The sequence below is a fragment of the Lissotriton helveticus genome, chromosome 6 (genome assembly GCF_964261635.1).
Source record: "Lissotriton helveticus chromosome 6, aLisHel1.1, whole genome shotgun sequence".
Taxonomy (NCBI): domain Eukaryota; kingdom Metazoa; phylum Chordata; class Amphibia; order Caudata; family Salamandridae; genus Lissotriton; species Lissotriton helveticus.
The window spans coordinates 1,100,163,364-1,100,177,395 of NC_136067.1; the positions used below are offsets into that span (position 1 = coordinate 1,100,163,364).

The following is a 14,032-nucleotide window of genomic DNA, read 5'->3' on the forward strand; positions in this document are numbered from 1 at the left end:
GACACCACAAGGCGCTGAGATGCCAAGATCCGGATGGCACCGAGGTGATGTCTAAGTTGCGGACTGATGTGCGAATGGGGCCAAAGGCAGCGTAACAATATTTTTTGTATGGAAGATACCACTAGGCGTTGAGATGCCAAGATTCGGATGGCACTGAGGTGATGTCTAGCAAGTTGGTGTGGTCATCCTACAATGCTGAAACTCGGCGTGGGTCACCCCATTAGCCTGTGAGATGGCGTCAGTAGCGGACCGATGTGCGAATAGGCCGAAGGCAGCACAACGCGCCAAGATCCGGATGTCACCGTGGTGGTTTCATAGTTGAGAGGCACTTCATCTGCAGTGGGGCGCCGAGATCCGGATGGCACCGAGGTGATGTCTAGCAAGTTGCTGTACTGGTGTGGTCATCCTACAATGCTGAAACTCGGCGTGGGTCGCCCCATTAGCCTGTGAGATGGCGTCAGTAGCGGACCGATGTGCGAATAGGCCGAAGGCAGCACAACGCGCCAAGATCCGGATGTCACCGTGGTGGTTTCATAGTTGAGAGGCACTTCATCTGCAGTGGGGCGCCGAGATCCGGATGGCACCGAGGTGATGTCTAGCAAGTTGCTGTACTGGTGTGGTCATCCTACAATGCTGAAACTCGGCGTGGGTCGCCCCATTAGCCTGTGAGATGGCGTCAGTAGCGGACCGATGTGCGAATAGGCCGAAGGCAGCACAACGCGCCAAGATCCGGATGTCACCGTGGTGGTTTCATAGTTGAGAGGCACTTCATCTGCAGTGGGGCGCCGAGATCCGGATGGCACCGAGGTGATGTCTAGCAAGTTGCTGTACTTGTGTGGTCATCCTACAATGCTGAAACTCGGCGTGGGTCGCCCCATTAGCCTGTGAGATAGCAGTTCTTTGGATTTGGGCCTGGCTCGTCTGCTGTAGTGGGGCGCCCCTTTACCGTTTCAGTTGCCATTCAGCTGAGTTTCGGCTGCTCTTGATGCTACAGCGACAGGCGGCTGCAACAGGACTCTCAAAATGGCGGCCTGTTCTTTGGATTTGGGCCTGGTCCACTAAAATGGCCCTGGGACACCTTAGAACTCGGACGCTCGATTTTTTTTTCCTTTCCTGTACATGCAAAAAAAGGTAAATGCCCGGTACGTTACACGCTTCATCTGCCACGATGAACTCTCTAGAGGAACCGAAAAAAAATATAGTTGTGGTAACTATACCATGCATCGTCATATGGAGAGGTGGCACCAATTAATTATAGTGCTGCATAAAAGAGAGATTTGGAGGAGAACCCCTGACCTGCTAGTACATTCATCAAAGAAGTGGCACTGAGAGCTTCAGAGGCAAGGGAAACGGTCCCAAATATTTAGAAGAACTTTGGAAAGATTAAAATGACATGTTTAGATTGTGGCAAATTTATTTCATGTGGACATCTGAGTGTTACTCTAATAAATACAGCATATGAACATCATCATAGTCGATGGTTGGTAGAGACATTTTGACTATATCCTGGACCTGCCCGTCCTCGCCCAAAATGGCGCCAGAATAAATGGGACTCGTAACTCCTTGTTGTGTACTGGTTGCAGAACCTTGAAATCACGAGATACGTATGCAGTTTTGAAGCACATGGCGGGCGGGGACGAGAATTGATTGAATATTTCGACATCCCTATTGATATTAAGTTCTGATGTGTTATTGATTACTGTACTGTTGAAAGTTCGAATTAACGTCACCCATGGTACTTGCCCGCAAATGTATATCTAGATAATTTTATTGTAACTGGCCCTGTCGTATTTTAATTATAAAATGTACGTCCACCGATTCCGTAACTGTTAGACACCTTAGTTCTTGCAACCTAATGGCCCGCCCGTTACGTTCCTCTACAGTGTAAATGTCTATTCATCATATACGATTACAGTTTGCTCCGTGGCCGGCCCACGTGGTTATAGGCTCGTATTTGTATAATGAAATTTTCACAATAAAGGTTTTTAAAAGAAAACATGGTAGTAGTATATACATTGGTAAAGTTTTTAATAATAGTCACTGTTTTAGAATCATTAAAAGGCAAGTGAAATAAAGCAGACCAATTACATGAAGGGTAAAAGGTATAATACGAAGGAACGCAGTAAAGATAAATGGTCAAGGGCTGTTGTGTTTTCTATTCCTGCAACATAAAGTGATCGATAAGAATCTCATATTCAGGCGTATCGGCGACTAAGACAGCAGGTCGACCCTCTTTTGCTCAACGGCTCCGTCATGGGACGAAGAAACGCTCTTTTTCTCGAAAAAAGAATATATTTTACTTGCAGGACAGTTGTAAAATTTCCGGGAAAGTACATTAGCCTGGAACATTATAACATATATTTAAGAAAAAATAATGTTCGGAAGTAATGAAAAGCGTAATTTTTAGGTCATATGACCAAGCCTTTCATCATTACAATAAGAAAAGTAAAATGAACCAATGAAAAGTTTTATTAACAAGTCACATGACTTGTTATGCTTACGTTACGCGCTGCGCGCCCCGGATGACTTCCGGATGCGCTAACGCGGCGCGTCATATGACGCATTACGCGACAACGCAGGTACAGAATATAGTCAAAATGTCTCCACCAACCAGCGGTCGGAACACAACCCCTTTCAGCAGGCTAAATAGTTCTGTTAAATGACAACAGAAGGGACAGGCAACAAGAACCATCAGTCAAAGAGGGGAGGGCTAGTTCTTCTCTACCGGGTTACATTGGGGCGCTACCGGAACTGATCGAATTGGTAGTCTACAGTGTTTCTGGATGTTTCAGACTGAAGCTGGGGTTAGCATGAGAGCAGCACCATTTCGTAGCTCCGTCGTGGTCATTCCGCAACCAATCATGGCAGCCGTTCTTTATCGTTATTTTGGGCGGGGTGGGTGGCGGAGCAGAGCTGTTTTGCAGCCATCATTGTGTGGAGTTCAGTTCATCTCACTAGTTTTGTATTTGTCATGAGGGGTTGTTCCTAATGTTTCTATTTTAGCGAGGTCAAAAAGAGATCCCATTAGTGGCCTACTGATTTTGCTCGATTCCTTTTCTTTTTTTTTACACGATTTTTCGTTATCTGCAAAGACTAAACAGAGTATTGCGACTCTGTGTTTGTTTGTAAATAGAGAATGAACCAAAGAGAACTAATTCTAAAACAGTAAATACTTGGATAACAATGAATCAAATGGAGAGAGAAGCAGGCACGACGGATTACAATGGGGGCAAAGACCTGCGTTAACTACCTTTCACTATCTGCAAAGAGAGAGTACTCCTAATAGAAATGAGGGGGGGGGGCACCATTCAAAGCAGATCAGTGTGCATAAACACGAAAATGTTTTCACTTACCACGTACTTGACATTCGACAGCTTATGATATTTGCTATTAAAAAACCATTGAAATTCACTGAAAAAACCATAGGTTATAGACCATATATAGTTAGGAATTAGCATTTACAAAACCTTGAAAATTCACTGAAAAAACCATAGGTTATAGACCATATATAGTTAGGAATTAGCATTTAAAAAACCTTATTTTACTCACACAAAACCATTGAAATTCCATATATAGTTAGTTGCACTAACTATATATCGCGCACCTGCAATCCACTGCTGATGATGTCACATATTACATCATTCATGACATGGTCAGTGACATCACTGATGACATCACTGATGACATCTCAAATGACATCACTGATGACATCACTGATGACAACATCCAGTGACTGTATGTTTCTGTAAAGTTAAAATGTGTCTTACATATTGAAGAATGAGTGGAAGTATAAGTGTCTGGACAAAGGATTTAGTAGGTGCATGACTGAATGCATGAGTGAGTGATTAAATGTGTCTCACTGAGTGCATGGGTTAGTGACTAAAGTGTCTTAATTTGTGCATCATTATGTCTGTTGTTCTGTAAACTGCTGCATGTTTTGATCAGTAGCTATATGATTAACTATATGGGTTACTGATTGATTGTCCAAGTATTTGTATGGGAGACTGAGTGTGTGTGTGGCTGGCTGGGAGGTGTGTGACTCTGTGCAGATCAATGTGTACTTGTATCAATGATTGTATAACAAGGTAAGTATGTGTTAGTATATGTTTGAAAATGTAAGGTGCTCTATGTTTAACTGTATAGACAAGAAAATGGAAGTGTCATTGATTCTTTACAGGACTGACTAGGTGTGTGAGTAACTCCATGGATGAGTGGCAGACTGTGAGTGTCTGTATAGGTGTATGAGTGCATATGATAGTGTTGTAAAGATGAGTGATTGTATGTATGAATGATAGTATGGGTGAATGAGTGAAGGTGTGTGTAGACGTAGGAATCAGTGAGTGCGTATGTAGTAACTAGTATTGGTGTGTCAATGGTTTCAAAAATTATATTCTGTATTTAACACTGGGTGAAACAGAGGTTATATTAAAATGTGAGGAGATGCATTGTATTGTCACATGAATGATATCATCAGTGATGTGGTCATTGATGTCAAATGAGATGTCATCAGTGATGTCATCAGTGATGTCATTTGAGATGTCATCAGTGATGTCATCAGTGATGTCACTGACCATGTCATGAATGATGTAATATGTGACATCATCAGCAGTGGATTGCAGGTGCGCGATATATAGTTAGTGCAACTAACTATATATGGAATTTCAATGGTTTTGTGTGAGTAAAATAAGGTTTTTTAAATGCTAATTCCTAACTATATATGGTCTATAACCTATGGTTTTTTCAGTGAATTTTCAAGGTTTTGTAAATGCTAATTCCTAACTATATATGGTCTATAACCTATGGTTTTTTCAGTGAATATATATATATATATATATATATATATATATATATATATATATATATATATATATATATATATTCACTGAAAAAACCATAGGTTTCACCCCAGTTATAGTTAGGAATTAGCATTTAAAAAAACCTATTAAATTCACTGAAAAAACCATAGGTTTTACACCATTTATAGTTAGCTGGAAATTTTACTCGCATAAAACCATTGAAATTCCCACGTTATAGTTAGTTGGACTCACTATAACTTGCGCGTGCAATGCACTGCTGATGACGTCACATATTACATCACTCATGACATGGTCAGTGACATCACTCATGACATCACTGATGACACCATCCAGTGAATGTGTGTCTTTCTGAAAAATAAATAATAGTGAGTAATGTTTAAATATTTAAATATATGTGTTATTGTTTCACTTTGTGTATAAGTGGCTGCATTGGTTGGTGAGTAGCTACATGTGTATGTATATGGGTTATTAGATGTTTTTCTTAGTATTAGTATGAGTGTTTGTATGGTTTGATGGGGGTATTACTTAGCACATAGATGCATGAATGACTGACTCTCTCTTTGTATGTGTTTTAAAGACAGCATATGTGCAGGACTGTATGGGTGGATGAGTGTGTATATGTGTGTGTTAGTGAGTGAATGACTGTCTCACTAGTGTCTTTATCAGTAACTACATATGTTTTAATCTAGTATATGTGAATATTGATGTATATAAGTGAGTATATGTGAGAGTGAGGGATTCTAAGAGTTCCTGTTTAAATTAGTATGTGTTTCTATAAGTGATTGTTTAAGAGAGTAAGTATGTGTAAGTTTCCTTAGAAGTAAAGTGGTAGTGTGTGTATAGCTATATATGCAAATGAATAGATGTTCAATAGTTTATTTGCATGTGTGAGTATGTGTGTGAGTAACTTTTGGATGCCTGTCAGTGTGTAACAGGATGTATAGGTGTATCACTACATATGATGAGAGAGTATATGTATGAGTGACTATATAGAACTGTTGGTGAATGAGTGGATGTATATATAGATGGTGGAATTATTGAATTGGTTGTTGTAACTGGTATGGGTATCTCCATTTCGTTTGAAAATTTTTGTTTCTATTTTTGAATATGTGTTTCAAGGGTTACATTACAGTGAAAGGAGGTCTGTCACTCTATCACAATGATGGTGTCATCAGTGATGTCATGAGTGATGTCACTGACCATGTCATGAGTGATGTAATATGTGACGTCATCAGCAGTGCATTGCACGCGCAAGTTATAGTGAGTCCAACTAACTATAACGTGGGAATTTCAATGGTTTTATGCGAGTAAAATTTCCAGCTAACTATAACTGGTGTAAGACCTATGGTTTTTTCAGTGAATTTAATAGGTTTTTTAAATGCTAATTCCTAACTGTAACTGGGGTGAAACCTATGTTTTTTTAGTGAATTTCAATGGTTTTTTAATAGCAAATCTCTATAGGTATGAAAAGTAATAATTTTGATAACGAATTTTAAATTGTGTAAATATTTTTTTTTTATTGTTTGCCCTCGTACGCGCCCCGGAGCGCTCCCGGGGCGCGTACCGGGGAGCGTCCCGAGAGCACTATTCCCGCGAACGAAAACAACATCATGACGTTTCGCGTAGTCGCGTAATGCGTCATATGACGCACTGCGTAAGCGCACCCGGAATCACGCGATCGCATACGATCGCGCAACGTCATGACGCGCTTACGCGACGCGCCCCGGGGCGCGCCCCGGGGCGCGTAGCGTAAGCGCATCGGGTCATGTGATCTGAAAATAACACTTTTCATTGGTGCAGATCAGTTTTGGTTTCCAAATGATGAAAGCTTGGATCATGTGACTTGAAAATAACACTTTTCATTGGTCCAGAACACTTTTTTTTTCCCAAATGATGAAAACCCCACCTTTTTTCCTCACTCTGACTTTCATCTTTGTGAGAGGAAGACCTGTTTCTGCTTGTTCAGTCATGGCATCTGTAGTAGCTGCAGCTAGTGGACCCCCACCACCTCCACAACCACCTAGGAAGGAAGGACCACCTGCACAGTTCCTTCCAAACCCAGAGGAAGAGGAAGAAGAAGAGGAAGAGGAGGTAGAGCCGAGGCAGTTCTTGCGTGAAGAGCCCCGGCAATCCCACCACATAGACAATTTTATATGGCAATTTTTTTCTTATCCTCGAGAGCAAAAAAAGGTCAATGCCCGGTACGTGACATGCCTCATTTGCAATGCAGTTCTGTCCCGAGGCACAGACAAAAAGTATAGTTTTGGAAACTATACTATGCACCGCCACATGCAGAGGTGGCATCCAATCAATTATAGCGTTGCTGAGGTGCGTCACCTCCAGGATAACCCACCAACTCCTGTGGCCAGTACATCGTCACAGGAAACTCTATCGGGACCAGAGGCGAGGGAGACGGTCCCAACTATTCAAAAGAATTTTGTGCACCTGAAGCTAGTGTGCATTTATTGTGGTGCACTAATTTCTTATGGGGAGAGGAGTATCACTTTAATTAATAGAGCATTTGAAAACCACAAGTGCTCAAAACACCCCAAGAAGTAATTTTTTTTTTTGCTCCTGTTGAGCCCTTTCTAATGCCTGTTTTTCATTGTTCCGCCCCAAAAAAAAACCAAAAAATATAAAATTGTTCAAAAAATACCCCCCAAAAAAAAATGTTCAGAAAAATAAAAAAAAATATAAAACAACAAAAACAATTAAAAAAAAGTTCTTTTCAGAACTACCTCCCATTTATAAAAAATTGCAAAAATGTTTAGCACTCTGGCAATCTCTTTTTTTTTTATTCACTCCCCGGTACGCTCCCCGGTGCGCGTACCGGGCGCTCCCCCCGCGAAAATCGGAAAAAAACTAAAAAATGTTTTTTACCCGAGGGACCCTTTTATGGCCCCCACATCAAACCTAGAGGGTCAGGGGGGGTGTACCCTGCCCCCTTTTCATTATTTTCCCTTTTGTTTTTACCACCTCTTGTGTCTCGATCCTACCGAGACACAAGATGGCAGCCGCTGCTAACTGTTTCGAATGTTTACAGACACCCGAGAGCCAATCAGCTTCCCGTGCGCAGGTCTCGTGGCGCGCCCGGAGCGCTCCCCGGTACGCGCACCGGGGCGCGCTTACAGATATATAAATTTTTTTGAACCTAAATTACTCAAAATCCTCTGGACCACATATCTTGAGACATAGCAAAGGCACATCGGGCTACCAGTCCCTACAATTTTGCCAAGTTTGGTGAAAATCCATTCAGCCGTTCGAGCTAAAAGTGCGACAGACCGCCCTATGGAAATTAACATGGGGAAAACACGTTTTGGGACCCCCCTTTTATCTCGGCCCCTGCTTGACGAACCCCCCCCAAACTTTCAGGGAAGGAGCGGAGCGCCGCGAGACAAAATTGCTGAAAAATTCAGGCTGATTCCTCAACCGACGCCAAAGTTATTCCAAATAGAATGTTGCGATTTCCCTATGGAAATCGATCCTAACTATAACTACCTACTGGCGACCGCCAGTAGGTAATATACATATATATATATATATATCAGCAACCAAAGAGATCCCATAGCCATGGGAGCGCGCTCCACAGTGTGTGCTCTGCCAAGGGGTCGGACCCTGACCCGGATAATTGTTTTAAACAAAGGAGGCGGCACAGTCAGAGATCGATTTAAGCCTTATTTATTTCAAGACTTCACCCCACCAACGCGTTTCGGCCACACACGGCCTTGTTCACCGTGAACAAGGCCGTGTGTGGCCGAAACGCGTTGGTGGGGTGAAGTCTTGAAATAAATAAGGCTTAAATCGATCTCTGACTGTGCCGCCTCCTTTGTTTAAAAAAAAATATATATATATATATATATATATATATATGTATATATATATATATATATATATATATATATATATATATATATATATCAAAGCTCCAAGGTTCCCACCTGTTGGAGACGCACTCTGACATCTACTGCAGCGACCTTCATGAGGTAAAAGCCGGATCGGCGGCGCATCCAGTTTACAGCATGCCTGTCGATTCACGCCGGATGCGCTTTGTGCTCATTGCACTCTTCAGCGGTGCGAGTGGAGGTCCATTGGTGGGCTTGAAACATCTCAGACAGCGGCACATAACTGAAGCACACACTACAAGACCCACAAACCAAACCGGACTCATTCGAGTTGCCATTGGAGGGCTCATATTTTTAAGTGGGAGGTTGGCCTCTATGCCAAAATGATTGTCGCGCCGCTGAAGAGTGCAATTAGCACATAACGCTTCCGGCGTGAATCGAACTGTATCCGCCCGCCGATCCGGCTTTTACCTCATGAAGGTTGCTGCAGTGGATGTCAGAGTGCGTCTCCAACAGGTGGGAACCTTGGAGCTTTGATATATATATATATATATATATTATTTTTTTAAATATATATATATACACACACACACACACACGCACACGCACGCACACACACACACACACATAGATATATATCTACATTGCCTTTCTGGCAGACCTCTTCATCCATTGGCCTTCTTCGGTGCCATTCACGGTTTGCCTCTGCCCACCACAGGCAAGGGGTTCAGCCAACTTTAGTTATTCACTGTCTTCAGTGTGATGACATTTAGCTCTTGCACATGTGAACCCCACTTCGGTGGACAAAATAATGCTTGACCGGAAAGTGAACAAAATGATTACCAGTGGCTTAGATTACTTCAAGCATTTCACCCGTCACTGTTTTGTTTTTCTTGAGTCATCGTACTGGATGTTATCTGCTCACAAGCAACAAATTAATTGTGATGTGACCACAACTGAAGAGTATTTTTTACATCCTGGTGACACACCAAACAATGACCCTTACTCCCTGTAGTTCACCAATGAGCGGTGCTTCTGGTCACAGTCCTTTCATCTGTACCAACTCTTGACATGGACCTAGAGTCTAAGGATCATGGTCTGAATTGTGACAAAACAATAGCGTGTCTCTAAGAGGCACCAATGGGGATGGTATGCTAGTTTCTGTAAAGGGAATGCACCTCTTTGAAGTTAGCAAATTGATGGATAAAAGGGGCAGATCACATTGAGAAACCAACATGAAAAGCAGGTGTCTGGCATTCAGAGGTTATGGGCAAAAGGTTATCTCTCACCTGGAAACATGGAATGACTTTGCAGATATTGCACTCACATAATAACAGGAACTTAAGCAATTTGAATTGCAGACCATGCCCGGATACTGTGGTCAATGTAAAAGTTCCTATCAAAGGGTCCTCACTACAGTTGTCAGTAGTTGAGCTTCTCTGTTCTCGCAGCGACTTAAAGTCAGTTCTATACCCTTGACTTCCATCTACTCAGACTAAATGATTGTGCCTTTTTTTCCTCATTTCTAGAGCATGTTATCTGACTCATAGAGAATAGTTACTGAAAAGTGGTCTCTACCACATACCATCTCTTGGTAAAAGGAGGTGAAGGTTGTGTGGACAACCAGCTATAACAGAGTCAATTACTCCACTAGGACGCATATTAGAAATCAGCACAAATGCCTTTGGAGGATTTTAGTGACTCAAGTCCCATGCACAAGAAAGCATGCCAGTTTTATCAGATCAATTAAGCCAGGAAACAGGTGTCACAGGAGTAATGATACAGAGTCTTCCAACTCTATATTGTCCTAAAGAAACCAGACATGCAACAGACAGGGTTCTTGTGTGACATACCTGCCCTAGGCTCTACATTGAATTGGAGATCTTCCTATGAAATTGTCAATTAAAGACATTTAAAGTTGTCACCTTTCAAGGCCATAAGGTGTCGTAGGAGTTTGTGATTCCTCTGGACAGTGAATGCAGTCCCGAGATCTGTGTACATTTCTTTCTCATTTGGTGCCCTTTTCTTTTCTGTGGGCAGTAAAACGAAATCCAGGGAATATTTGAGACTGTTTAAGGCTTCTGGAGATTTGCCAGTCCAAGTGACAAAAGGTGCAGACAGGTAGCAAGTATGGTCCCACAGTTGTCCATGAGGTAAAGCTGTAACCAGTGAGATACAGAAATACTCACCTAGGTGAGGCTTTTCAGGATTTCCCAATCTGGGCTTTGACCCCAAGAACTTGGATCTTCTGTCCATCCATCTAATGCACCGGTTATACATTATGCTACTAAGGTTATTCATTATCCCAATAACTTTGTCAGATCATGCACTTGCCTTGCCTTGATCATGAACATAGTTCTTTGCAGCACCAACAGAACTTTCCTCTGAAGGCTCAGGTGATCTTCAAACTAGGACTAACAATAACTTGATTATCTAGGTGGATGACATAAACAGATAATCAGCTCAAATGAGAAGGTATGCATCTTCTATATTACAATATTCCTATAGCATGTCTGTCTACAAAGTCATAGCTTCAGGAGCGGTGCTTGTGGTGTTACAAGCCCCTAATAAATGTTTTTGCTAGTAAATAGTTGGATACAGGTGCTTTCAGTCAGGTATGGTGAGGTGTCTGTTGGCTTTCACCTAGTATTTTTACATGCACACACTCTCTCCTCTTTTTCGAACTTCTTACATTTTCTTTGTTTATTTTACAAAATATTTTGTTTTAAGTACCTCTAACAATCCACACTGCTCTCCAATTCCACTTCTCCTTAAGCCCCCTTCATGTTCTGCTTCTCAGCTAATGTATTTTACCACGATATGCCAGAGTGATTGTCGGGAAGTCTGCTGCTCACACTCCCCCAATCCTACTGGCCAAGCTCTGCCCCTGTCCATGTCTTAGGGTGAAGTCATTGTCTCACAGATCCATTCTTCCATGGTGGTAACCAGTGTTCTAGTCATCTCCCAGACCCAACACAGGGTCTTTCCTAGATTCACCTGTGTATAAATATTATGCTGGAGTCTAATGTAATACGATGCTGCACTGCTTAAGCTCATAACATGCTATGTTTGTAAGGCTGCCAACAGTGTTAGTGAAAAGAAGAAACGCCCAGAGATCGCATCTGGAAGGCTTCTATTTTTCCAGTTTGATGGGCGTGTTCCTCTTCTAAAATATGGCAACGCTTGCTGACCTTGCATACATTATATAAGCATCTTGTTTAGCAAGTCGGATTAAAAATATGTCGTCAGTGATGACAACTTGTTTTCAAATTAGACATAATTAATTTTTTATTGTTTAAATGAATAATCTTACAAATTGCACATAAAGAAACATTTAGCATGATAAGCAGAAGACAACATTTTTACTGAGAAAAATACCTGTGTTTTTTCTTCTGGAACATTCAGCCAATGGTTGAAGGCTCGCGAAAGCTTGGTCATTACTTGACTACCTGAGAAAAATCAGATTTACAATATTTAAATATGATATGATGAAGTCGTCCTACTAAATTTAATGTTGAAAAAATGTAATTGTTCTTAACATACAGACCCTATATTCCAGAGGTTGAACCTCGGTTGCACATTAACTTTTTGTATTTCAATTCTTTGCAAACATTTTTGAAGTTTGTTTTGCAATCAATACAAATGTTTGTTACGGAAGTGGTCACTACAAGGAGTAATAAAAGCTAAAATGATACAAACTGAAAGTCAAACAACATACCAGCCTATCTGAAGGGGGCCAACAACGGTGAGAAGTGTTACAGTGAGTAATCACAAGTAGGTCTCGAAACCGAAGCAGGAAATAAGTAGGGGGCATCTGGGGTATGGGGACGAAAAGACTCAAATGATGACAATCCATCTAGGTAGGTAACAGGGATGGGGCAATTCCACCCTCAAGCTCATTTGAGTTTGGGTAGCATATAGACAGCATCAAAGCAGCTGGTGAGTTCTGGCACCACTCAAATCATGTCTTGTCATTCATATTGGGGCACGGCGTAAAGGACCCTTAATAATGGAGTTCAAACAGTGGTACGAACCGGCTTCTGGGAAGCCGCCTGAAAGAGAGGGGTGATATGGAGGAGGAGCCGGAGCAAATTCAACGGGTTCAAGCAGCTGGGCTACGCATCCCAGAACTCTTGTGAGGTCAAGGAGGCAACCCTAACAATTACCAGCACCTACATGGCTCTTCATCTGTGCTATATAGTGCTTCCAGGGAGCCCCCTTTGTATCAAGATTCCTGGGACACGTTCTCCGATCCAAATACACTAGATAGGTCTACTCTCATTTACCTGCTAAATAACTGTCTGAGTTGTCTAAAATGCCTGTGTGAGATCCATCTTCTGTATACTAAAAGAGTACATTGGGCAAGAGGGCTATTGAGATCCTTGAGTCTCTGAGAGTACCATGAGGAAGAGGAAAGTGGTTGGAGCACTGTTGACCAAAGGGAAAGGGGCAAAAACACCAAGACTTTCTTCTGAGAATTGCACTGTAAGTGACATAGACAACTTAATTGTAGAAGTGAAGGGGATGCTTAGGCACAATATTAAACTATCTGCCGAACTTGATAAAGCAAATAAAATCACCCGCTTGTACCTGTGCAAGCAAACTAAACCAAAAGGGAAAGAACTCACCTCATGCAGAAACTGTGTGGCCAAAACAAGAGCCCTAAATTGATCACTGTAATCGCTAATGAAGCTCCTCTAGAACCCGCACTCAATGGGGCTCACAACCATGATATCTAGGAGTGGTGACTGTAATGATCGACTGTTAGACCTGGCACCATTGGCGTGGGTCTCCCTTCCCTTTTTGCTGTTGCCTCATGTATTTTTGCTGGTGTTAGATGCTTTGGGCACTGTGTCACTGCTGTCCAGTGCTACAGTGCAAGTGCTCCCTACTGAAAATTGATGTATTTATCAGTGGTTCCATGTTTGGCTATTTGGTTTACTTGTCAGACCCTAGTACAGTGCACAAGGAGTGCCCAGAGTGTGTAAATCCAAATGCTGCTAGTGGGCTTGCAGCACTGGTGGTTGTGCCACCCACAGAAGCAGTTTTGTAAAATGTGTCTCAAGTCTGCCATTGCAGAGCTTGCGTACAGTCTGGTACTGTCATGATGACCAGGCAAGTGCACCCACTTGCCAGTCCATAAACCTTCCCTTTTCTTAATATCAGTCACCCCTATAGTAGGCCCAAAGGCAGGGTGCATTGTAAGTATAAAGAAGGACATGCCCTGGCGTGTGTGGCATGTCCTAATAGTGAATTACAGCCATTTTCGTTTTTCACTATTTCAAGGCTACCTGTTCTTCAAAGGCCAGAATGGGCTGTTAGAATTATTACATTTTAGAATCCTAACTGACTCAGAGAACATTCGAATTTAGT

General features: G+C 42.0%; 1 protein-coding gene across 5 annotated transcripts in view; it reads right to left on the reverse strand.

Annotated features, from left to right (window-relative positions):
- LOC144763292 (geranylgeranyl pyrophosphate synthase-like) overlaps window positions 1-14,032 on the reverse strand; it is a 181,620-nt gene that overhangs the window by 59,402 nt on the left and 108,186 nt on the right. For 4 of the 5 annotated variants that reach the window (XM_078648755.1, XM_078648757.1, XM_078648756.1 and 1 more), the window contains one exon: window positions 12,038-12,108. In XM_078648755.1, the coding sequence (XP_078504881.1) occupies window positions 12,038-12,108 (71 nt within the window). Of the gene's footprint in view, window positions 1-10,584; window positions 10,695-12,037; window positions 12,109-14,032 lie in introns of those variants that run through there. The other variant, XM_078648759.1, reaches the window with a different exon arrangement.